The sequence below is a fragment of the Tachypleus tridentatus genome, chromosome 13, assembly GCF_004210375.1.
Source record: "Tachypleus tridentatus isolate NWPU-2018 chromosome 13, ASM421037v1, whole genome shotgun sequence".
NCBI lineage: Eukaryota > Metazoa > Arthropoda > Merostomata > Xiphosura > Limulidae > Tachypleus > Tachypleus tridentatus.
The window spans coordinates 170,477,756-170,505,021 of NC_134837.1; the positions used below are offsets into that span (position 1 = coordinate 170,477,756).

Sequence of the window (27,266 nt, forward strand, 5' to 3'; positions counted from 1 at the left end):
GGGCTATTCTAATAACAAAGGATGTAGAAGAGATAAATGTTCATCCGTGAGATTAACGTTAAAGCCCAAGGTGTAATTTAATGAAAATTATAACTTAATGTAAGATTGTTGGCCAATTTTCTATGTATTTATCTTTTAAGACTAAGGCTTAAATATTATCGCAATGGTATTAGTATTACATATATTTTTATACAATGACATGGAGCGGATTAACTCGGGAGTAACTGTAATTGAAGCCTGAGGCTAATTTTTGTTTTTGGGTCGTTTTTTATTGATGTTTATTATGAATACGTGTACAAGTACGGTACATTGTGAATTTACTTAATTTACGCGTACGATGCTAAAGCAATATAGAATGTATATATTATTATTTTGCATTTGATATTCTATTTTTAACATTAAATTCTTTATATATGATTTTACAGCCCACTGAGTTGATTGGAGGCACCTATATGCATGGGGCTTAAGGCTACGTGATAAACCTCCTCTTATCACAATCATAATCCCTTGTGGTAGATTTGCTGGATTTTGTAACCATAGACTAGTGAGTTTAAACTCGACGTGTGTAAGTTAGTTTGTTTATGCCGTAAAACAGTAGAATCAGGAAATACAGTAATATTGAAATATGGTGATATCTGTATATGAAAATTATGTTTATGATATGGATAGATACCTCTTTCAACATGACATCTTTTCATTATTACAGTGGCAGTTTGGAACTTAATAGTACCAGGAAAAAATTAATTTTGTGTAAACTTTTCTTATTTTTTCTCTGTACATTTATAGTATGGGTAAAAATACAATTAAGAATTATTTATATCACTAATAGTAATGGTGTGACAGTAAAGCATGCTTTTTGGCTTCACAATGTTTTTATTATGTTTTACTGTGTTTGCCACAGAAGAAGAAAGGTCCACCTTTCAAAAGCACTCATATTAGTGTTTTTATCATTTTGTGTGAATACTTCTTGAACTTATATGTTTTCTGACATCATGAATGGAAAGGATATCATAACTCTGCACCAGCATCTGTTAGAACATAGTAAATTTATGTTCTTAAATTTTAAACTGATGGCCACAAGACTAAAGAAAATATTGTTAATTTAACGTATCATCAAAGATGTTGAGATGTTTTCTAATAATTTCCTGCATTTATTTGGGTTGCTACATAACAATCACAAAAGCAGCCATCAAGTGCTGAAAGGTGAGTGACATTGTAAAGTTTCTTAAATGTTCAATTACTTTTACCATTTTAAATTTAATGTATCTGAGATAAGAATGTAGATAACATTTCAGTAATATAAGTTGTTAATAAATAAATGTCTTTGTGTACAGCATGTATTATTTATAAGTTATTGAATAATTATAATTAAAGTAGTAGTTTTATATAGATATATATCATTGTTATATATACAAGTGCTAATAAGTGTAACATGGAAAACATACTTGGTCAAGTGAAACATAATTGTAATATGAAGTAAAATACTAGATACTATACAATAAGAATAAAATGGCAAACTTTTGAAAAACTGAATTATTAATAATAATAATAATAAAGTCACCAGTAAAATAAATACCTATAACAGAGAAAGGACAAAGGCATGGAAAAGTAGAAGTATTATTTAAGACAAACACAAAAGAAGACCTATACAGCCAACAAGGTAAATAGAATGTGGAATTTATAACTACATTTTTGCTTTTATTTTGTGGTCAGAAATTAGTTCTCTCTTGTATGAGGACTAGGACACATTTGTGTGTTTTTAAGCTGTGTAGGTCTAGAGTAAGGTTTAACACCTGTCTTTGTATGTGTTAATTTCCAAACAAAACATTTCATTACTATCTTTTTCTTTAGTTATGAATAGAGGTTTGAACTCCTTCTACTATTTGAAATATTAATTACTCAACTTGATGGCAGAATTTACACTATTTTAAATTTTGCCCACACATATCATGCAATACAAGATTTGGTCCTTTAGCTCTGTAAGTCCATTTTCTCTGTAATTTTTGTGAGTTCTGCTGATATAGATGGTCAAAGAAGGCTTATTGAAGCTTATTTAATATTTTTAAGGTGGCTATGTGCAACACCTATTTGAACATTAATACTTCTTTCTTCAAGAGGAACACAATCTGGCCAACCCCACTAAATTCTGCATCTTCTGGACCAAACACTGTCAAGAGGAAAATTGCTTTGGCAATAGAGGTTTTTTGGTTTTTTAATGGCTAACAGAACAAATTTTTTTACTAGAATATATTCTTTTGGTTTTGATTTGAATATCAGAAGCTGTGACACTTCTCTCTAATCCTCCACATTATCTCAGCAATTTGCAGACTGGATGTTATAAAAAAACTATCAAAGTAGAGGATTTTATATATTAAGGATGAATTTTAAAAATTATCATAAGTACTGAAGTTAAAAAAAGTATATCATTTTTATTTATTTTTTTTCAGATTGAAAGAACATAAAGATGAATTATCAAAACAAGAAAGTTGAAAAACATCCACCTGGAATTTACCGAACACATGATCCCATTCAAAATTTAAAAATAAGGTGAATAATCATTTTGTGATTAGCTAATGTTATTTTTAGTTTAATATCATGAAATAACTAATGTGTAGAGAAAAATTTAACTTACAAGTTTTTTTGTTTGGAAAGTCATCTTTACACATACATTTAAAAAATTCTGATTCATTCACTTGTAATTAATGACAGTTGTGTGGACAATTCTAAAATGTTTTTTAGCCTCTGGTATTGGAAGAAATTGCTGACCAAAATTTGTATAGTTTTTATGTACAAAAAAGTTTCCAAGTATAGTCATTTGCTTGGTAGAGCTAAGTCGGTCAATGACATAATCAGTTACCTGCAAAAAGTGATTATAAAGTTATTGTCACATAAACTATTACATTAATTGAAATTACAAATAAGTTGATATTTGTCGAAAATAATTAATCAAAATTAATGTTTCTTATCACTACTGTTTTTAATTATCCAATATTGGAATTAGAAAAAGCTTTACAATATCTTATGAAAGATGCTTTGCAAAATCATTTGAAAAAATGTAAAATTTTGTTGGACAGTCAACATAGTTTCACAAAGAGAAGAACTTGCTTTACTCTCTGAGCTAGCTGCCCCCGTCACTAAGTTTGAACAACTAGCTAACAGCACCCACTGATAATTCTTGCTTATTAGAGCTGGATGATTTAATCAATAAACCAATATAGTCAGATACCTATGAGCAGTGATTTTATTTCTAGTAATAGAAATTATGTATTAAAAAACTGTAATTTTAAAACATAATTACAGTATACTGTAAAACTATTGAGATATCTTACAACTATTGTTTTACATTTTTTACATATGTTAGATGTTTAGCAAGTGTTGTAAAATAGATGTGAGCAACTAATTTGATATAATCAAATAGTGTAACAAAAATAATCAGTTAATTGAAATTATGATTATATTGTCATGAAAATAATCGATTAATCAAAATTAGAGTTTCCAACATTTTCCTCTGTTCATGTGATCAAAATATTATCATTGTTTGTTGCTAGATGCAAAGCTATATAATAAATTGGTGGGAAATGTTAATGATTTGGGAGTCTTGCTTTGATTTCCATTACCACTGAACTTGCTCTCTCTGTCTTTGTTATTACCAAACTACTAAGACTATCTGCCATTATTGCTGGTAACCAGACATGAACAATGCGTTTAGACCGTAGAGGTTTGTTTTCATCAAAGTTTGTATTGCTTTAGACACCTACAGCTCTTACAAGAGAGACATGTTACAGAAACAGTTTTTCATTCTTTGGAAATTGAATACTTCTAAGAAAAATGTTTTTAATATTTGATACTCAAGTGATGACTTAAAAGAAATTATGACAGCATCTTGTTAATGAATGCTGAAATATAAGTTTAGATGTAGACTTTATAATGTTTTGTGAATATCATATGTATTTAATTACAGAATTTGTAATGTCTTCAACTGCTGTTATTTGCATATCACTTAAATTAAATGAGTGAAGATTTAGCCTGTGAAATTGGTGGATTTTAACCTGATTGAGCTACTCATAATGACTAATTGATTTTATTTTTTTATTACTAAAGTTATAAGCAGTTTATGGTTATAAACACAGACAACTAAAGTAATGTAAATTGTCAGTAGTGCTTGTGGATGTCTAGTTGATTCCCCCCATAATTGGAATCCTGGATCAATCCTATTTTCAGTAACAGTTTCTAAACATATGGTTTTCTGACCACATTTTATATAATTTGAAACATGGCACCGTATCAAGTGGTTTGAACATTTTATAATGAAACAACTTTAAAAGCAGCTATAAAGATATTGTAAATATGATTACACAGAGCAATCATTATACTGTCATGTAATAGTGAATGTATAGTTTTGAAATTTTGTTGTACTTTTTGTAAACATTCCTTTCAGTTTCTTTCATTGTGAATTATGAAAGTATTTGTGTGTTAAATGTTTGAAAGCTACAGAATTTTTTCTTCAGTGAGGAAACATCAGATAACTTGAGAAAAGTAAGCTTATACACTTTATAGGTATGTTGAAAGGGTAACAAAGGAAACTATACAAGTTTAACATAGTACTATGTTTGAAGGTAGTTATGTTATCAGGTACATGTAGTTTACGTAGATTCAGAAATAAATACATATTGTATGAAACAAAGAATTCACGTGACTGAAGATTGCTTAAGGCTTAATAAAAATATCTTGTTGTTTGATTCTTTGTTTAAACCTTCATGTTTTTCCTTTCTTAATATATATATGTATAAATACACACACACACGTGCACACACCATTATTTTATTGAGTTCCACTATTTGTAAACATGAAATTTTTACCTTTTGTTCACCAAATAAAATGTCAGCAAATATGACAAGTTTAATGTTTATTGAGGAAGGTGCTAGTAGGCAATTGCAAAACATTCTGATACCTCAAATCTTTCTTGAATGTTATTTTTATATGTAAATTATTCAAATAATGTACATTAGTAAATTGACTAACTGATACTTATATAAGGCAGTTCAAACAGTTCTGCTACATTTTGTGACTACAAATCATCCCAATTGCCACTTTTGTAATTTGTATTTCTTGAGATGAAATCTTTATTTATACAATGTATTATGAGAAATAATAACTTAAGTGTTTTTGATTTGTTGGGAGAAACCAATGAAATGTTATTAATTGTATTTTCAGATTGTTTAGGTTTTGTACTATATATATGTTTTCATGTACAAGAGACAAGGATTAACAAAATAAGATAATTTTTATCACATTTTATATGAGATTATTTATGTAAGTTTTTGTGATTATATAAAAAAATGTGCTTAGCATACCTTTCTGTTTAATATATTTATTGCTTTTAGTAGTTTAGAGAGTGAAAAAAAGAGCTTTTGTAGTGTTTTTAAATTGAAGATTTTTTTGTTTTATGCAGTTATTTCAAATTGGATCTTAATATTTTTCATTATTTTTACAATGTTATTCCCATTTATATTGGACATTAAATTATGAGGAATTATTCTTGGTTTGAGGAATTTCTCTCTTCTATTTATGTGTAAAATTTAGTGAAAATATGTAATGGGAATTTTGAAAATTAAATCTTAAATTGCATAAAAATTTTGTGTGTTGTTGGTAATTTCATTTGTACCAGTTCTTTAAAAATCAATTTTAAACTTCTTAGCTTATCCAAATTAATCACAAGTGTGGAAATACATCTTAAATCTGGTATTTAGCATATAGAAGTTTAATAAAGAGTGATAACTTTGAGACCCATTTATGATTTTTAATAAACAATCACTTTTTCTAGCAAATCACTGATCAACAACTTTTGTGTGTTATTTCAGAGTTTATTTGGAGAAACTTGTTGCATCAAGTGTTGTGAAAGAGGCACAAATAGAAGAAGAAAATAGTGGGACAGAACTCCAGCAACTACGTCTGAAGAAAGAATTGAAAGAAGAACTTATCGTTAAGTGGCAAGAAAAGTGTTTCAGTCAGGTATGAGGAGGTTTGTTTTATCAAATGTTTCTATTAAGATCAGTGATATTAAATATGTAAAACTCTAGGGATTATAGCTCAAAATTAAACACCTATGCATATGTGTGTGTTCGTTTCGTTAGCTAAACATTAAGTTTGCTGTCAGTATGGATCATAAGAATTTTAATATAAATAACAATGTAATTGTATATAAACATTTTTCAAAGAAATCTATGTCTAATAAGATCACTTAACAACTTGCAAAAATAGACAAGACAGAACACTTTTGAAAGATCTTTAAATGAAGGGCTCGCTAAGATTTCATTGAAAAGTCAAAGTAGTAGCAGTTAGAAACATTACTTTTTGCATAGGCATTTTAACAACTGTGAAGTATTAGTGATAAAAAATTATTATTTAAAGCAAGACTTAATGAAAAGTTAAAATATTATAGTAAAAGCAAACGATATCTCTGGGAATTTTTTTTTTATTTTAAGTTTCATGAGAAAACAAACTAACATTTATTTTAACAAATATTAAATTGTTTGATTCAAGAAATCAGCCAATATTAATAGTCTAAAATTGTTGATGCTAGAGGGAGCTGGATAAGTACTGTGAAGAAAGGAACCTCCATACATTCCTGGAACGTAAATATCATCAACAAGTGTTGGGCTTGGAGTCATCAAGTAACCGAAAGACCACTTCTCATCTCTTTACTTATGTTGATGCTGATATTGCTAATGAATTCCTTAAGGTTATATTACATCTACCTATTTAACACAATTTAATTAATTAACACATTGTATTAATAATTTATGTTTTATTAGTGTAATTTTCACATTTAAAAGTCATTAATGAATAACATTTGGTAAATATAGATAGTAAAACATTGTCAAAATGAAATTATTAAATATTGGGTGGTATTGTATTCTTTAACTATAATTTTGATATTAATCTGTGGACATAATAAATGTAATTATCATAGATAACTAGACCATTATGTAAGTGAATTTCCTGTATTCATTCCAAACATTATGTAAATTTAATTGTCAAATACTGATCTTTAGAACATTAATAAGCCAAGTTGTTAGGTCCTAAGTCTGTTTGAAATTAATCCTGGTTTCCATAATGTTACGGTGAAATCAGTTGTATCTTTAAGTTTATTATAATGAAAGCTCACATTAATTTTTAATAGTTAACATGAATAAATTTTATCTAAAGAGAGAATATTTTAAAAATTCAAGGCCATTTCAGTTTGTTTCAAATTATTTCTGATCAGTATGATCCAAAAAAAATGAATATACCTAACTTCTTAGTGTAATATAATGATTAAATTTTATTGTGAAATAATTCCTACTAGAATGTTCTTAAATGTAAAAAAGCATGAAAAAAATAGTTGATTTAGTCATTGTAGTCAATTACATCCAAGATAGATATAGGTGTACAGTTTTTAACTCTTCATTTCTGAATTTAAAGAAATAGAATCTTACAACAGTTCTTCAAAATTACATCAAGCTAGTCTAAAATAACATTAAATTGATAATTGTCAAATAATTTCTCTTAAATGAATAAGTAGTTGCAACATGCTATAGTTAGTGTTGTAAAAGTTTATCCTTCGATTATTCTACAGCAGTCCCATTATGTGGTTTTTATTAATAGTTTCCAGTGTATGAGTATAACCTTAATCTTAATAACTACAGTAAACTAATAATATTTCACTTGTTATCTTTAAGTCATCACAAATCTGATGACTGATCACTAAATTGACATAAGGTTTTTGAATAGTTTCTGCTGTATGATATTAATTTCACAGTAAATATTTCCATTTTTAATTTCACATCCTAAATAAAAACACTCTGACTATTACAGAATGACCATTTTAGTACCACTAATTGTGTGAGTTAGATTAGCTTTAACTTTGTTTGTCTGTATCTTGTAAATAAAACATAAATTCTAAGTATCTATCAGAAGCCAAATTTTGAAAGTTGGAGTGCTATTTCCTTTTTGAAGAAATATTTAATATTAATGCATAACTAAAATCAGTTTTTAAAAGTTTCATTGAAATGAGGATAAATATGCAAGATTTTTTCCATTAATAAAGATAACATGATTATAGTCAACAAGAGTTCTGATTTGCTCCAATTTTAAAAATGCACCTTGACATAAAAAAATAAGTGCTTTATTTTAAAGTTTGGTTGATAAAAGCACAAACAAGCAATTATTTGTTGTCAACAAGACAGAAGTAGTAATTAGTTGATTTCACCTTTAAGTAGTGTTATGGGAAAAAGTATCACGTATAATATAATGTAAAAATACAATGTATGTTATTCATGATGATGAGAAACCCACTTGAAATAAAAATGTATCTCAGAATGGCTGGTATTGGTATTAACACTTTTATTGATAAGGAGAGAACAATGTTTCGACCTTCTGACGCCATCTTCACGTTCTTAACCTGAAGATGGCCTAGGAAGGTTGAAATGTTGTTCTCTCTTTATCAGTAAAATTGTTAATACCCATGTCAGCCATTCTGAGATACAATGTATGTTAGTTTTACTTTCACATTTCAAACATTTTTAATTTTTCCTTATTCTGACTTTGAAATGAAGAGAGACTGTGTATGTGGAAGTTCAGGATAAATAGTAAATATATATTTGTTAAGAAAGTAGGTAGATTTGTCACAAAAATACTGTAAAAACTTCACGTATGTTATTCTGTACACTCATTTTACATTAGTAAAAAATTGGGTAATTAGTGTAACCTGATAGTTGACTATTCATAAGGTGTGTTAAAAGTAATAATCAAGAATAGCAATAATTGAATTTACTAATTTGGATTAGTTAATTACATTAACCAATTATTTTGTTACATCAATTGATTATATTAAGTTAGGTGCCTATCTCTATTTTACAATGCTTGCTTAATGTCTAACATATGTCAAAGGTGTTAAACAGTTGTAAACTTTCTTATTAGAGCCTTATAGTATATTGTAATTAAGCTTAAAAATTAGTGTGTTTTCTTCCACATAATTTCACTTTCCAGGCTAGAAGAAAAATTGTGTGTTGAAATACTTTTAAGAGCAAATTATTTTTGGAGCCCTAATTATGTTTTATTTGACTTATGTAGTCCTTAAATATATTTGTTCATTATGTTTTAATTATTAGAAACCAACTTTCCTGCTTTTGAAAGATTTGGTAAAATAAATAACATGTTCTGAACATAGAACATTATTTTTGGACTTTCTAGTGGGAAGAACCAGCAACCACATCCCATACTGATGTTCCTAGCTTTTTAGCTAAAAAAATGCAAAACCTTCAGCTGCGACAAGGATTTTTGCCTGGAGATAAGAAAAAGTAACTTTTTTTCTGTATAATAATCTGTATATACCAGTAATATGATACTGTGCCATATGGCAAAAGAATAAAAAAAATAAGAGTACTTAGGGTTCTTGTACATATTATGATTTAAAGCTATTTTTACAATATGGTATTTATTATTTTCATTATATTGCAATAAGAAATTTTGTTTGTAACTTGTAAAGAAATAATTTTGGTTGGCTATCTTCCACAGTGCATTATTTATGTACTGTCCACTCAGTGTCCACTTTATTAGGTATGCCTGCTCTTTAATGCAAATAGCCAAACATTAAATCATGTAGCTGCAACTGAACACATAAATCATGCAGACAGTTGGGGAAGATGCATGATCTAAGTGACTTTGACCGTGGAATGACTGTTTGTGACAAACATGGTTGTTCCAACATCTTAGAAACTACTGACCTTGTTTATTCATGCACTATGATCTCTATAGTTTACAGAGAATGATGCAAAAACAGAAAAACATCCAGCGAATGGCAGTTCTGTGGGTGAAAACACCTTGTCAATGAGAGAGGTCAGACGAGAATTGCCAGACTCATTCAAGCTGGCAGGAAGGTCACAAATAGTCAAATAACCACTCTTTACAAAAGTGGTGCATAGAAGAGCATATCTGAATGCACAGTGTGTCGAACCTTGAAGCAGATGGGCTACAACAGGGAAAGACCACACCAAGTTCCACTCCTGTCAGTTAAAAAACAGGAAGATGAGGCTACAGTAGGCATGATATCACCAAAACTGGATGATTAAAGATTGAAAAAACATTGCCTAGCCTAATGAATGTTGATTTCTGCTGTGACATGCAGATGGTAGGGTTAGAATTTGGTGTAAACAGCATGGTTTCATTCTGCCTTGTATAATGGTGTGGGGAATGTTTTCTTAGTGGACACTAGGCCCCTTAATACCAATTGAGCAATGTTTGAATGTCACAGCGTACCTGAGCATTGTTACTGATCATGTGAATTCCTTTATGGTCACAGTCTGTTTTCCAGTAGCTACTTCCAGCAGGATAATGTGCCATGTCACAAAGCACACATCATCTCAAGCTGGTTCTACAAACATGAAAGTGACTTGAATATAGTTCAGTGGCCTGCACAGTCCTCAGATCTCACTTCAATAGAGCACTTTTGGGATGAGGTGGAACAGGAGGTTCACAGCATAAATGTGTGGCTGACAAATTTGCAGAAGCTGCATGATGCTATTAAGTCAGCATGGACCAAAATCCCTAAGGATTGTTTCCAGTGCCGTGGTGAATCCATTCTGTAAAGAATGAAAGCTTTTCTGGAGGCAAAAGAGAGTCCTAATCGGTACCAGATGGATGTACCTAATAAAGTGGCCACTGAGTGTATATTAATTTTTAAACATACAGACTTTGTGGACCTGTTTGTTACATTTAAACCTTAATTCTGATACGGTACCTTTACATCCACTTACAAGATTAGTTATTGTTGCTCAGTGCTGTATTCTAACTTTTTGTGTTCATTCCATACCCCCTACCACCACCAATTTGAATTGAAAGATTCCAACATCTCTCATGCAAATTATTGTGCATCACCTCTTGGTCAATAGGAGAATGACATGCTCATATGAATTGTACATCTCCCTCTACACTTCTCTATCAAACCTTCATTTCTTGTTTGGCAACATGACTTGAGATGTGCCTTTTAGTTCATTACTGCTACATATTTGATTTTATTTACTCCCAAAGTGTTTAATTTTCAATTTGATTTAATTTCTTCAATACAATTATTATATTCAATTTTATCAATTCCATTACGTTGCATTTTCTGCACTTATGTTTGATGTTAGATTTCTGTGTTATGAATTCCAAAGTTTGCATTACACTTTGGATTTATTTGCATTATGAGTTGGGAGATTGAACATCACATGATCTATCCTTTATCCTAAACATTCTTCATGACTCCCACTAATGCTTCTGATTCTTTGCATGTTGACAAGACATTTTTCCATCACTTTCTTTCTCCTGTATTTGTCAGTCATTACCATTTCCATCTTGTGGTATCTTCTTCTTACTTTTAGTCTTTTCCTGATATTTGGGTTCTCTATATTAGTTTTCTATACATGATTCCATTGTTGTTGGGACATTAGCAGTCATGATGCTACTTGGCTTTGGTTCATAGGGTTTTCAGTAAGGTTCCCTTTGTATGTCTTGTCTTTGTACATTCCTGAAATTTATTGGGTCTTGGGTGTTATTGGTCCATATACTCTCCATCCTTCCAATTATTGTAGCCATTTGTTTATGTTGGAACCATTATTTGATTCCATCTTCCCCTCTCCATCAGAAATTGTTTTCACCTCTAGTTTCTTCTTTCCCCATTTCCTTACCTCCTCCTTGAGCTCTTCTCTTCTACCAAAATTTGTCTAAAGCAGTTTGTTAATTGTTCTGGCATTAGGCAGTAGAACCTATTCCCATCCTTCCTGTGTTTTTGTTCCTTTTTGTTGTTCTTGCATCAACATTTTCATATCAATATCTACATTAACCTTGGGTTCCTTCTTTCCCTGTAATAGGTGTGGATATCATTCATGGATGTCTCAAATGCTTACTTCATATGAAGATATCAACTCTTTCTTCTCGGTTTGTCTCTCATGGGTTGGTTAATCAATTTAAGGCCTTCTCTTCAAACTTGTTTTGATACCCTGCAAATTGTTCAGGCTTTAGCACATCATCTCCATGCTCAGGGACTGTGGTTTCTTTATTATATGTCCAGCTGGTATCTTCTAGCTCCTTCCAAACTGAAATTAACTACTTTTACTTGGCATTTGCTTTCTGTGGCAGCTCAGAGGGGCTGTTTGGTCAATACCCAGATGCCCTTGCTTTGACCCACTCACTATTTCATGTAATTGGAGGTCTTTTGAACTAAAATGTATGTCAAACTCTTATTTTATGACTTAGTTAAATGGAACTTTCATTCGCCACCCCTTCTCATCTCAGTTACAAACTGCACATGGGATTCTAATGTTTTTAGGTATTTGATCTTCCATAACTTTACTGGTCCCCTTTTGTCATGCCCATTTGTAGTCCCTTTAGGAGACATTTCATGAGTGATTGAGCTTTGGTAGGAATCCTTTCTCTGCCCCAGTTCCCTTCTTCCTTCCTTGTGGAACTGTTTGTATTGGTGGCTAAACAACTCCTATCGTTGCACATTTCCTTTCCTGCATCTGAACTTGCATCTTTTCATAGATGCTTTCTTGCAGGCATGGGAAGTTGGGTTAATCACAAAATACTTTGGGCTAATAGTTTGCAGATTTTAGTACTTTGCATATAGCTGCTCTTTAACTTTTATTTGTATTTCAGGTGTTACATCATTTACTTCTCTTTGCCTGGTAATGTTCAGGGTTCATTCCTTCAGCCAAATTCTACAGCAGTGGCACATATCATTCAGTGTGGGAGCATCCAATCTAGACATTTTTGGCCATTAGATCTTTCCAAATGGAGCATCAAATATCACCTTTGTATTACTACTTGTCTTGTGCAAGGTGCTTTCCATCTGGTCATGGATGATGTTTTGCATCCTGACATTAGATCCCCTCATTTTCAAGCTTTTTTTGCCATCAGTGGGAATATCCACATGTTGACGCCTTTGATACAGACCTGTTCCCTAAATTCTCTCTATCTTTTGGTTACCTGTACTTTATCCACTGGCTTTGGCAGTTGCTTCCTATGACATGGATTGGTCACACAAACATCTTTGTGTCCAATTCTTCATCTGGTGATTTCTTGTCCATTCTTTGTCTAGTCCTTATAATTTCTCCCTTTTATCCAGATCAATTTTAGTTTCCAAGATTACATCAACTGCTCTTCTTTCCCCATCCCTGTCATCTTCTCCCTCCCTTGTTTGGCAACCTCAGTCACATGCTCTACATTCCAACCTTCCGTTCTGTGTTTTAACACCTACCTTTTATCAGACCCTTGGTGATTTGCTCTGATTTCACATGTTGAGTTGCCTTCTTGTTAGCTATCTCCATCTATCCGTTTTACAGGTGGTATAACCAAAGAAAATGGCAGGTCTTCCATTGTTGGAATACTGCCAGGAGTTTTGCTGCTGATGGTTTATCCTGGCTTGTGTGGTAGAAATTCTCACCTGGTTCTTCAACCATGGGATTTTGTTCTCTTAGCTTTTAGAATATAAGGTGATCTTTATTCTGTACCTTTCAATTTTCAAATGTTGTAGTGTTTCTACTTTCCTTGTTCATCCCATAGTTGTGCATTCTTTCTGGCTGTGTCACCCTCAAAGGTGTCCTACCTTTCCAGATTGGATCATTTATGTGGTCAGTCATTCATTAACTTTACCTACACTTGAACCACTTTCTAATGTCCAAGGTTATTTCTTCTCTTAACTCATTGAAGTTGGTAGTCTGATTTGTTTGCCATTGAGATTTCAAACAGTCTCCCACTGTGTGTCTTTCCTTTATCTAGTTTGTTTCTCCTCCCACAGGCATTGGCAATTCAGGATGGCTGTTCCTCCTTTTCTCCCATTTCTTTCCCCTCAGTGGATTCCTGTACATGGTTAGGGGATTTCCCAGGGAAGGTTCTGATCTTTCAGTTTATCTTCTCTGGGATCTGAATATCCACCCATATGTTTGCTATGCATGGTGACCCATGAAAGGGAGGAAAGGTTCCTGGTGGTTGAGGGGGTCCAACCCTAATACACCACTTTGGCCTTGAAGTCCTGTGGACAGACGGTCTTGGGGTGGCCCCCCGTGGGTCAATCGGCTGGCTCACTTGAGCTATGGTCAACCAAGTACCAGTGTTGGATGTTCTCAACAGATGTTATGGACATTGTATCTAATGCTGGTGTTTGGGTATAGTGCTCGCGAAACCTTGGCATTGTTGCAGTGTCCTTGTTTAGCATTGTAGTGTGTCCCCTTGTAGACTTCCATGGTGGTTGGGGTCAGTGGGCACCCAAAATATTTTTTTTATTATGGTTCCTCCAAATAAAAACTTAAATAAAATAGTGGAAAATCAGTCCATAGGTAAATGACCTCGTCTTGAAGATTCTGAGCAGCAATCTTCAACACCTGTTCCTCATTTTCTTATATTACATTCTCTTTCAGACAAACCTTTAAGGCAGATGTCTTTTCCATTCTTAAGGGACTAGAGGAACTTGCTGGCTCTCTAAAGTCAGTAAAGAAGCTTTGATATGGTGACATATTGGTGGAAACATCCACATCTCAACACAGTGGACTCCTCTTCTATTCAATGGCAACTGGAGATATACCTATTGAGGTTACACCTCACGCTACTTTGAATTAATCATGAGGAGTTATTGTTGAGAGGGATTTGAAGAACATCTCTGAGTTAGAGATTCTTGTAGGATTCTTCACCCAAGGAGTTTCTGCAGTAAGGCATATCTCCACTTGCAAAGATGGAATTATGATGCCAACCAATGTCCTCATTCTGACATTTACATCACCACATCCACTTGCCACTATCAGGGCAGATTATTTTAATTGCAAGGTATGGCCATACATTCCAAACCCTCTCAGATGTTTCCAGTGTCAGTGGTTTCTTGACTTTTGCTTGTTGTGGTGGCAAGGACCACAATGCCTATGAGTGTGAAACAGACCCTCATTGTGGCAATTGCCATGGCTCTCACCCGTTCTACTTTCGTTCTTGCTTTAAAATGGTTGATAGAAAAAGAGGTGCAGCATTTGAAAACAATTCAAAACATTACTTACTCTGAGGCTCGAAAGGTGCTGTCTCTGTTGTTCTCTGTGCCTCCAAAAGAATCATTCTCAAACCAAATGAAAAGTATTTTGACCTCCATGGTTAAAAAAGTTGATCAATCCCTAACATACATTCTAGCATTCCCCAAGATCCACTTCCTTTGGTTCCAAGTACACACGTTTCCTCAGGTACATCTTCTTCTCTAACCCCAAGATGCAAAATGATCATTCATTCACGTTCTCAATCCCCGAAATTCTCTTCCAACACCAAAGACCTGCCCAATCAACCCAGGGCAGGATCTCTGGAGGTCAACAGACCTCCCTTGAATAAAAACAATAAAGGAAAAAGATGTGGTTATAAACAGAAGGGCTCTCCACCCAATTTGCCTACACATAAATAAAAATTGCCACCTTGATACAATGGAACTATTGAGGATTGCATTCTAATCTGGTTGACATCAAAGCACTGATTGCTGCCTACCATCCTGTATGTTTTTCCTTACAGGTAACATTTCTGAAACCTGCCAACACAGTCACCTTTTGGCAGTTTTCTTTGTACAGAAATGATAGGCTGAGTGCATGAAGGGGTGGCACTGTGCCTTCCCTGTCTTTGCCACTCGACACACTCTTGGATGCCATAGTCATCCATATTTCCTTAGGTCATATCGTCACTGTTTGTTCCCTCTACATGTCACCTTGAGAGACCTATGATCAATCAGACCTTGATGCTCTCATTGAACAGTTGCTGTCTCCCTTTTTAATCCTGGGGACTTTAATGGACATCATTCTGGGGAAGTGCTAATATTGATGGGAGGAGTCATTCTGTAGAGCATAATGCTCTCTGATCACAACCTTTCTCTTTTCAACAGTGGTTTTTATACTTATTTTCATGCACCTAGTTTGTCCTTTACTGCTACTAATCTCTCAGTTCATTTCCCTTCACTATTCTCCCACTTTTCATTGAAGGTTGACAATAATCCATGAGGCAATGATCATTTTCCTGTAATTTTTTGAGAGACTGGCCATGGTCGATGCCACCCAACCCATGTGCTATGGTTGAGCTGGGTCAAGCAAACTGGCCCTCTTTCACTATTCTCACAGAACTTAATCCTACCATCGTCTGTAAGCCATCAATAGACGACTGTGTGACAGCAGTAGTTGACTGTATTATACAAGCAGCTACTCGACACATTCCTAAAACCTCAACATGTTTTCCACAATATCCTCCTCCATGGTGGAATCCTGCCTGCCACATGGCACAAAAGGCTCAAAAATGGACCTGGGATACTTTCCATAGATATCTCACACTCTCGCACCACCTTGCTTTCCAGCAGACCCATGCATATGCTCGGTGGGTAAGATGCCAAAGCCAGAAGGACTCTTGGATTAAGTTCACAGCCAACATATCTTCTACCACCAATTCCAAAATCATATGGGACAAGATTCTAAAGGTCAGCGAGCAATATAATTTTGTCCCCTCTCGATCTTACTTTCTGATGAACAGGAAGTAACTGATACCCAGAGCATTGCTGAAACTCTAGGTGAAAGCTTTTGCTGGGTATCTAGCACTTCTGCTTGTTTCTCCATGTTTTTTAGCCATCAAGACTCGAGCAGAGTAATTACCTCTTTCCTTTCAAGCAGATTGTCTCTATGACTATAATTGTCCCTTTACACTGGTGGAACACAAAATAGCCCTTCATTGGTCTGGCACTACATCGGTCAGACCTGATGATATACACTATGAAATGCTACAACACTTTCCTGTTCTTTTTTACAGGAACATGGAGTCCCTCAGGGCTGTGTTTTGAGTGTCACACTTTTCAGTATAAAGATTAATGCCATCACTGAACAACTCCCTCTTACTGTTGTAAATGGGCTCTATGTCGACAACTTTTACATCTCATGTCAGTTGTCGAACATGAGGTATATTGAGCAGCAGCTACAGACTGCCCTCAGTCATTTACTGAAGTAGACCACAGCAAATTGCTTTAACTTCTCTTTCTCTAAAACTGCTTGCATGCACTCGCTTTTGCTGCCAACAGGGTATTCACCCTGATCCTGAACTTGGTACTGTTGAAGTTGTGCTGCCTGTGATCCCTGAGTCAAAGTTTTTGGGGCTTATCTTTGACTGTAAGCTGACCTTTATACCACACATCAAGCAGCTACAGGTCAAATGTACAAGAGCACTGAACATCCTCTGTGCCCTTTCTTCCACCACTTGGGGAGCGGATCGATGTTCTGTGCTAAAGATATATTGTGCTCTTATTCAATCAAAACTAGATTATGGATCAATGGTCTATGGCTCTGCCAGGACCTCAGCCTTAATGATGCTGGACCCCTTTCATCATGAAGGATTTCAGCTCTGCACTGGGGCTTTCTGCACTTCCCCAGTTCAGAGCTTATACACAGAGTCTCATGAACCTTCTTTGCAACTGTCTTTACTATATGTTTCAAAACTTCATTCCTTACCAAAGCATCCCACCTGGGATTATGTTTTCCTTTTTCAGTGGGCCATACTTTTCCAGAACAGATGATCTGCCATTGCTACTTTTGGCCTTCATATCCAGGTGCAGTTGGAAGAATTGAGTCTGGTCTTAGATAACACTGCTGTATCTACTGGTCAGCCCATCCCACCATGGCTTATTGCAGTCCCAAAATGTGACCTATCTCTAAGTCATCTGAGAAAAGCAGATATTATCAATTGGAAATACTGTCTGTTATTTGCTGAACATCTTTCGAACCATCCTTCCATTCCTATTTATACAAATGGTTTGAAATCAGATGACTGTGTGGGCTCTGCCATGGTTTGTGTAGTTTGGTGGTTGTGTGCAGAATTGCCTCTACAGCTTCTGTGTTCTCTGCTGAAATGAATGCCATTTCTCTTGCCCTGGATCACATAGAAGCTAAGCAGTACTCAAATTGCACTATTTATACTGACTTGCTTGGTTCTCTACTGGCCCTGGAATTGCTTCACATTAGTTCACACTTTGTTCTTGCCGATATTCAAAACCGACTGTCCCATTTCTCTTTAACATCTACTTCTATCCAGTTTTATTGGATACCGGGGCACGTTGGTATTCACGGGAATGAGCTCTCAACACTGCAGCTAAATCTATCTGTTTTGGCACTATCACTGCTGTGCCTGTTCCATACATGAACTATGGTTTTGTATTCAAGGCTCGGCTCCATGCTAGCTGGCAGTTGACTTGGAATGAGCAATGCAAAAACCAGATTTTTAAATAAATCCTATATTGGACATTGGCTATCTTGCTTCTGTAAGGATCGGAAAGAGGAAGTTGTTCTAACTAAACTACGCATTGGTCACAGTTTTTAACTTATTGTTTTCTTTTATCTGAGACTGATGTACCAGTGTGTTGTCTGTATAACGCTCAGATCACAATAAGCCACATTTTACTGTCTTGCCATTGTTATGACTCTCAACAATGGCACCATTTTAAACATGTTTGTCCTAAGGTTTATCCATAATGTTAAACAGTGTTATTAGCAATGGTGACATTGTTGACCTTAAAAACGTTTCAGTTTTTAAAGGCCATTAATCTTTTTAATGCTATTTAAGTTTTTTTAATTTATACATTAGACCTTTTTTAATGTGATTCCCTTTTAAGAATCAAAGTACATCTAGTTTGATTTGAAATTAGTAACTGGTCGTAACGTCAGATAATTCGAAACCAGGACTGGAAAGGCTAACTTCAGGTGACTTACACTGCTATTTGAACTACCTGCTAGTCATCCTGCTGAGTTATAATAATTAAAAATTTGCTACAAGTCTTTGAAACTTTTATAACTTTACTTTCTGAAAATGACCATAACATCAAATAACTCAAAACTAGTACTGGAAAGTCAAACTTCAAGTGACTAACAGTGGTTTTTTAAATTACCTGTTAGTTTTCCTTGGAAGTTATAATAATTACAGTTATGTTACAGAAAGTCCTTTACAATCTGTATTACTGTAGTTTTTCTCTTATCGCTGTAGACTAGATGTAAAAATTGGATTTAATGTTATTTATGTTTTTATTCAAAAATTAAACTTTGTTTTGTTTTACATTAATTTCCTTTTATGAATTTTACTAATTTTACTTTAACTTTTACTGGATGTTTGGTGCACATAGCCTAGTTGTTTGTTCCGCAAAACACCTAACTAACCAACCTATTTCCCTTCTTTACCCTTCTGAATACTTTTTCAGAATATATTTTCCTGTCTCTCTCTATCTCTTGGCAGTCATCATCCTTTTTTGTTTTTCAACTTCTCTATTTACCAATGGACTCATCTTTTGGTTCAAATGTGTTTTTTTCTCTACCATTTTTGCTCCTGGCTTTATTCCAGTCATCTTTCCATGTGATACTACATCTTACTGTTTTCCTTGCTTCTTGTCCTCATCATCCAGTGCAGGAGATTCTGCATTCTGACACATTGATCATTCCCTGTCTGTTCATCTTCCACTTTCTCCACCATCTCTTGATTTCCTCCTGGTTTGGATTTCATCTACCATCAGTGGTCATTCTTCAGACTTCATTGTGACTAGCTGATAAAGTTTAGTCATTTTCTTTTCTCTTTCAGGAGCCTTATCTCACTGTTTATCATGTAAATCCCATTCAGTAGCAAATAATGCCTAACCAGGCATTTTTTAATTATATACCTGGACTCTAATCCATGTTGAATTGTGTGCTTTCGTCCATGGCTCCACAAGTTTATTATTGAGATGGGAGTATTCCACAAGATCGCTTGAAGGTTCTCGATCTTGAGATAATTTTGCATAAATATGTCATTCTGGTCCATAACACCCATGAATGACATGAGTGAAGCAGAAGGGGGTTGCTGCCCATCTGTGCCATGTCATGAGCAAATACCTCAGTATGGTCTGCTTTTCAGAATAGGGTTTTGTGGCCACCCCTTGCACTGTCTCTGGTGACGATGTTCATCCAGGCTCTCCAATGCACTGTACCTCTCTTCTTCAAATTGAGTATGAGAGTTCTTGCCATTTTCCAGTTCCAAGCCACCAGGATAGAAAACCATGGAAGCAATCTCTTCAGTGAGTTCCACAATAAATAGATTAGAATCATTCAATTGAGAGTAGGACAGTGGTGTTTTGCTGGTGTAGCTGTGACAAGGTCTATACAAGAGTTGATCCATCTCCTTACAGGATGACGTGGCCTCCTGATGCTACTTATACAGCTGCTGGAATTGATCCATCACTTTACAAGATGATGTACTTTCATTATACCATTTGCATTACCATGGAGTTGGCCTGTCACCTCATAGATTGATGTGACCACCTCCTACCGTGTGATGATCACTGGAGTAGATTCAGTGCCTTTCTGGGGGAAATGTTCTCCTATTACAATTTGCAGGATCACCTGAGTTGATCCATTATCATCCAGAATGATGAGGACTTCTATCATTTATAATACCATGGAGTTGATCCATCACCAGACTGGTTGACATGGTCTTCTGCTATTATTTCCCCAATAGTAGAGTTGAACCATCAAAATACAGTTCACCTCTTTTTACTGGGAGCTCTCATCCTACCTTCACTCTTAACAGTCCTCCCACAAGTGTATTCCATCCATTAATGCTGAACGACCATTCCAGATTGCTGAGGTGGTGATGATCCTTGTGTCATACCCAATAATTGGTATGGGTCTTGTTCTCTGATTGGTTTCATGATAACCCATCAACATGAGTCCTCACAGAAGTTGAGTTCATCCTCTTGATGCTGAATGACAATTCCAAGATTGATGAAGTGGTGATGATCCACAGGTCTTGATCTCTGATTCTTGGGTTTGAAGAGAAAATAGTATAATCCTCATCCTACCATTATGTGGATGTTGGTACCCAATGAGGAGGATTTGGTTGCAGTTGACTTACTAAGTATGGTCTGACATGCACTAGCCACTCTACACCTCACAATTTTTGCCCTTGTGTTTTACAAATTATACAGATAGGCAACAAGTATATCTGGCTCAGAAGTGGTGTAGTTTTCCCCTCTTCTGATCTTCATATTTATTCCTCTCATTGTTAATGATATTCTTTGGGTACTTTTGGGGTACCTCTGTCATTTCCTTGCACCAGTCTCTCTTCCTTCTCAATGTTGGATTCAAGCTAATCTTGTGTGTATAGGTAAGTACCATATCAAAAGTTATAATTTTCCTACTGAAAATGTGTATTTTTAATAGGTACTTACCTCCATCTCACTTTTCCAGTGCTCACATCTTCTGCCAAACTTTAAAGGGAAGGTTGACTGGAGGAGTCACATGAACATGTCATGCTCCTAATGGTTGAGAAGTGACACATGATGATTTGCTTGAGAAACATACTGGAATCTTTCAATTCTGACAGGGTGGAGTGAAAGGCTTGTGGCATGCAAAAAGAAAATATCTGCATATAAAGGGCAGCACTGAATGAGAATAACCAATCTTGTGTGTGAGTTAAGTACATAAGAGAAGTACTTTTTTCAGTATAGGAAAATTATAACTTAAATTGAGCAAACTAAAATTACATTCTTAATACATCTATCTTTAAACTGAGGAAGTGACAAAACTAATAGTATGGGGAATAAAAATGAAACAATAAGAGCCAGACAATTTGATTAAAAGTTGACAGTTATAATTGCTTTACGAACTATTGAAATAAGTATGAGTTTCAGAAAACCTAATGGTATTATTTTTTGTTTTATAATTTAAAGAGGATCTAATGTCGATCCACATTCTCATTATTCATATGGTTCTAATTACAAGTAAGTTTTTATTTATGTGCATCATCAAAAATTTCACTGATAATCCTCAGAAAATATGAAGACTAATTAAGACATTAATGTTTGAAATGGTAATTAATCTCTCACACAAAAATGCTAATCTTATGTGTCTGCCTATGAGATTTGTATACACTAGCCTTAAGATAAGTTTAATATGAACTGCACAGATACATGTTGATGTCATCATGTGACTGTAGAATTCCACTAGTAGAAGAGCAACACAATCTTGATGTGCAGTAACTACCTCTGTGCACTTTCGCTCGTGATTACTTCATTCATTTCCTTAATACTTCATTGAACAGACATGTTCAATTTGACGAGATTTGCATTTGTTAATGAAACTTTTCCCATTTTTCTTCAGCTTTATTTCAGCTTTTTTACTGTTATGTTTGCCTCTACCTTGATTGATCCTGCCTTCTTAAGATTTCTGCTGTTTAGGAAGGTAAATGTATTTTCCAATTTATTTCTGTCTCACTTGTATGACTGAAAAGGTGTGGATTGGCTCCTGTGTCTTATTTTAGCTGTTTGGTGTTACTTATCATGGACCTTTTAAAGTTCTCAACATCGTCTGCTCTAATCTTGGTAACCGTCTTCTTCCAGGAATATTTCTCCTTCTATCCTTACTGAATGGGTCCTTCAACTCTTCTGGGTCATTTATTCTTCTCTGGCTACAGATGCTTGCAAGCTGTTTCACATTGCTTTGCATCAGGTTCATCACCTGTCTCACACTCTGCTTGGATGGTCATAATCTCATTCTGCTCATGCATACATTACTTCAAGCTCAAGCTTTTTTGCAAAGAAACAAAATGAGATTTTTATGGGTGTGCCCCCATGGATCCTCTGCTTTTGGGTATCACACTCCTTGGTCTTCCCTTCAAACATATTTTGGAATGGAGACCATGCAGGTAAATATTTGCACCAGCCCCTCCATAATTTAAACATGGGATTCCATGAAAGTAGTTTAAGGCTGGTGGCATGTAACTCCCATAGGTAGACATACAAGGGAAATTACATTTTTATGTGTAGAAGTATCTGTTGGAAATACTTTTTTAAGATTAGAAAATGATTAACTTTGAAAAATAAATCACATTGATGATTTCTCAGAAAGGTGCTGTAAGAGATTATTTATATGTTTAGGTAGCTGACAATTAACCTATCTAGATTCTCACACTTAAAAATATGGTATTATTATCATTACACTGTCTATTACAGTAGTGAAACTTTTTTATGTTAGTAGTACATTTCTGAATACCACTTATGGCTTGTTCTAATGCAGGCTTCAGGATGTTCCATGTGGATCACATATTGTTGTGAGTAGTCAGGCAAACAAAGATGGGCATCTGTTGACTGCACCAACTCGGAGAATGTGGATTATGGCAGATATTAGACCTGATGATTGGTAATAAGGGGCAAACATTAACATTTGTTTACCTGAATGTGTAGATTAGAGAAAGCATCTAGCATGGCATTAAAAATAGTTAACTGCCTATAACACTAAATACTTGGGAGTCTACATTGTAATTAGGGGTGTAGCCTTAATATCTGCTTAGGACACCAGTTAAGCTATTTTTGGCCTGATGAACTTTAGTTTGTATAATAGGTGGCATGTTGGTTATGGTGGACATAAATTACTCTTGAAATAAGATAAATTAAAGAGAGAGCAAGGTTTACATCTGTTCAATGAAACTGAAAGCTACGATACTAGTCCAAGATGTACAATGATTATGTAAAGCTTAAACATCTTATAAAAAATTACCATTACCTACTTTCTCATTGGATCACACTGACCACATGATTCAAATACGATCATCAGTCTCCATACAACAGTGTTTTGTTTATCTTGATAAAATCATTTAAGCTTGTAGTAAATATTAGAAGTCTTTTGTATACAAAATAAAATCAGAATTTTTAATTAAGTATTTTAACTAAAAATTTGCCCCTGAATGTAAAGTTAATGCTGACTGTTCCAAGCGCAAAATAATTTTTGTGTGTTAAAATTTAAAATGCTTTATTTCATCTGAAAATTTTAAAATTTCATTTGTGCAACTCTTTAGAACCACCTAAAAATATGTCAAACACCTTTTTTTAGAAAAATTTGATATTTTGTATATTATTTTTCTACTCTAATTATACATGACATGTAAAGTTGACAGACTTCACAACTATGAAACTTTAAAGGTTGAAAAATGCAAAATAAAGTGAATAGTACTCTTTTATCTATTTTAGTATTGACAAAGAAGCTCCAAGGTACTTCGTATCAGAGTTTCTACTTCTAACTGTTTTACCTCTTATTTCCCGTATTTATTTTATTGTTAGCAGCTGAAGGAGAAACCTGCCAAACATAAAGCAATGAATCACCACTCCTGTCATTAGATTGTTTACATAACACTTTAATGCAGCACCACTGATAGCAAATAAACAACACAATCACCAGAAAATTTATCATAATCCTGGCTTCAAGAATACGGTAGAAGAATATTGATCAGCTTGTTTACAGTGCGGGTAGTTCTCGATTTACATGATAGTTACATTCCAGGAATTTATCATGTAAATCAAACACTATTTCCCACAGAGTATACACGATACATGCAATCCCAATTGGAATGCTATTAGTCAAGCCTTAATATGCTGCAGGAAGTGTTGCCTATTCTCACATAGTCAACATAATATACTTACAGAAAACATCAACTCCAGTGTGAAGCATAATGATAAATTGATTTTAATGGCTGTTGTATGACCAAATGAACCCTACGACCATCTGGCTACTGCTAAGATAACCATAATGTTATTGTCATTGTAACATCACTTGAGCTACCCTGTGTCAAGTTATTGGCTAAAACGTCAAGCACATGGGCGGTAAATGCTTCTATTTGTACCGTTACAATACACAAATCGTTCAAATGTTGTGTTGTGTAAAATGAATTCACGTACATCGAGAACTACTTGTATAGTGGTGACAAGGAGAATTGGCTAAAGTAATAAACATTTAAGAAAATATTTTATGTGACTCTTTATAAAAGTTAAATAAGCTTGTTAGGTATTTGAATGTTAGTTATTCTTATAACGTGGTTTGAATCTAATTGTATAGATACACAAAGTATTTAACATGCAATGTGTGTGCATGTGTTTAATTACTATTTACTCAAATGCTTAATTTTTAGTTAATTTTCTTAAATAGAACAGTATATAAAGCTAGAAAAAATCTTCAGAAACCATGAGAAGTTAGTAAAACAGTAAAGTTTTAAATGCTGTATGTGCACTCAAGTGGAGTTTGTTTACATTATCAACAGCCAATCAGTGAAGAACTTCACAAGTCCCCATCACTCATCCAATCAATGGCTTACTTTGTAAATCCTTCTCCTGTCTCTCATTGCTTGTGTTGGTAATATAATCGTGTTTTTCTGTGATGATAAAGTAACTTTATTGCTCTAATTATGTCATCAAAATGACCAAAAAGTGAAGTATAAATTCATCAGTTTGTTGATTGAAAGTTTGATGTTTGAATAGAATCTTAGCTTTCACCATTGCACATTCTTTATACAATAAAGCTTTAAAATACTACTTTTATCATTATGTTATATTAAGCAACATTTTATTATTTTAAGTTCTGAACCTATTTGTTTTACCAGTGAGGAAGCCAGAAGTGTAGGAATTTTATTCTTCATGTAAAGTTGAGATGGTTTAATCTGCTGTGTGATCATTAGCTGGATCAAGTGATATACCCACTTCCCTCCTTGTCTTGTTCCTTTCTTCAAATGCAATGACCAGCTCTACATAGCTTTATTATTTAGTAATAGAATTTTTTTCTTATTCTTGTAAATTATACTTGTTTCACATTTTGGGTCTATTTTAACAGAAAAGTTTCTCACTAATCTTAAGGATAAGAAAAGCTTTTTGGTAGTGAATGTACATCTCATTAAACACGTTAATTTATAGAGGTATATCAAAGTGTGAACTTCCTTTCTTTTCTTGTGCCTGTATTTCAGTGATACATGTGAAGAGGTGATTTTGTGTTCAATTGGGGCAGACACTAATGGTGTGTTGATAGTATCTCCTGACTTTAATTTTGATAAAGAGCCCTATATAATTCAGAACAGCTCTGGAGGTTAGTTTGTTTGTTTTTCTGAACTAAATTGGAAAATGTTGTGATAAACTTTTCACTCTTAAAATTTATATATGTGTGTATTATAAAGTGTCTACCAGGTGTAAATTTTTTGTACAATGTTTTGCATTAAATTGAAGATTTTAAATGTGATTAGTAGAAATATGTGATCATTATCATCTGTTGCATTAGTACCTTATTATTGATTGTATATTGTGAAATTTACTATTCAACAAAAGTTGTGCTATACTTTTAAAATTCTAATCCATGCAGTCACCTTTATTATTTCATTATTTTACTTGTTCAGAGTAGTTGATAAACATTAATAGAAAATTTTTCTTACAGACTATTTACAAGAATTCTCTAAACATTTCAAGTAAATAGAAATCAACCTACAAATAGAATTTGTAATTCTTTATGTGATGTGATTATAATTCAGTTACACAGCTGGGTTTATTTGTTGTTGTTTTCAGAAGAGTTCAAAGTCATTATTCAACATGCTTCTGAGAAAATATCAAAGTAAGTACATTTAATTTAGAGTTAAGATATTTTTTTAATATTTAATGATAGACCACTTATGATAATGATTTACTAATCTTCACAAGAAATATTTTATCACATTTCCATATTGCTGTCTTCATCTAATTTAATAATTATGGAAATATTATCCACTTTACCTTAGGTAGATAAATCACAATTAATCTATTTCTTATTCTTTGGGAAGAAAATTACAGTAACTTCATAGCAAAGTAGTTTTATGAATTACAAGTGAGTATTTAAATAAAATAGGCATATCAGAAGTATATAGATAAAACATAATTATACTCAGCAGTAAAAAATGTAAACCTTTTTAAGTAAAATATTTAGATAAATACAATACATTGTTGTGCTTCTCAACAAATCTAAGTTACAATGTTAATAAAATGCTCATATTTAAATTTTCGAACAACTCCAGGACTTCTAAAGTACTTATTGCATTCTTTTATTAACTTAAAATGATTTTTTTTTGTAGAAAAATGCTCATTTAAATGTAAATTATTTTACGTTCAGTTTATTTTCATGGTGGAATGCTTTACATTGTGAAAAAGGCTCATTTACTTTGCTATAAGTTTTCATTTACCATTAGGTTATTAAAAAAGTATTCATTAAACTGAGATACCCTACAGGCTATTTTTGTTGAACCAATCACATAATACTTTATTTAAATTTATTGAGAGTGTGTTCATCTGTTCCTACTTCACCCATGTTTCCTTTTAATAAAGGGAAGAAAAGGAGAGAGAAAAAAGCATGTTATTTGAGGTAAGTTCTGTATTTCATATATGCTGAAAAATAATTATTGTT

General features: G+C 33.6%; 1 protein-coding gene across 10 annotated transcripts; it reads left to right on the forward strand.

Annotated features, from left to right (window-relative positions):
• On the forward strand, positions 1–27,266 carry LOC143238772 (tectonic-like complex member MKS1). 10 transcript variants are annotated; one of them, XM_076479300.1, is made up of 10 exons: positions 1–99; positions 426–1,203; positions 2,448–2,547; positions 5,862–6,012; positions 6,584–6,742; positions 9,235–9,341; positions 23,100–23,222; positions 25,810–25,928; positions 26,399–26,444; positions 27,188–27,266. In XM_076479300.1, the coding sequence occupies exons 3-10, from the start codon at positions 2,465–2,467 to the stop codon at positions 27,249–27,251; spliced, it is 852 nt and encodes a 283-aa protein (XP_076335415.1). In that variant the 5' UTR covers positions 1–99; positions 426–1,203; positions 2,448–2,464; the 3' UTR covers positions 27,252–27,266. The 10 variants fall into 10 exon arrangements, with proteins under 10 accessions (XP_076335415.1, XP_076335414.1, XP_076335418.1 ...); XM_076479299.1 differs by having other exon boundaries at positions 426–565; XM_076479303.1 differs by having other exon boundaries at positions 426–544.

Bases quoted from the DNA above. Each gene is read 5' to 3' on its own strand.
- LOC143238772 (XM_076479300.1), top strand. From the start codon at position 2,465: ATGAATTATCAAAACAAGAAAGTTGAAAAACATCCACCTGGAATTTAC. The intron at 6,013-6,583 runs GTATGAGGAGGT...TGTTGATGCTAG, and splicing joins AAGAAAAGTGTTTCAGTCAG to AGGGAGCTGGATAAGTACTG. The intron at 26,445-27,187 runs GTAAGTACATTT...CTTTTAATAAAG, and splicing joins GCTTCTGAGAAAATATCAAA to GGAAGAAAAGGAGAGAGAAA.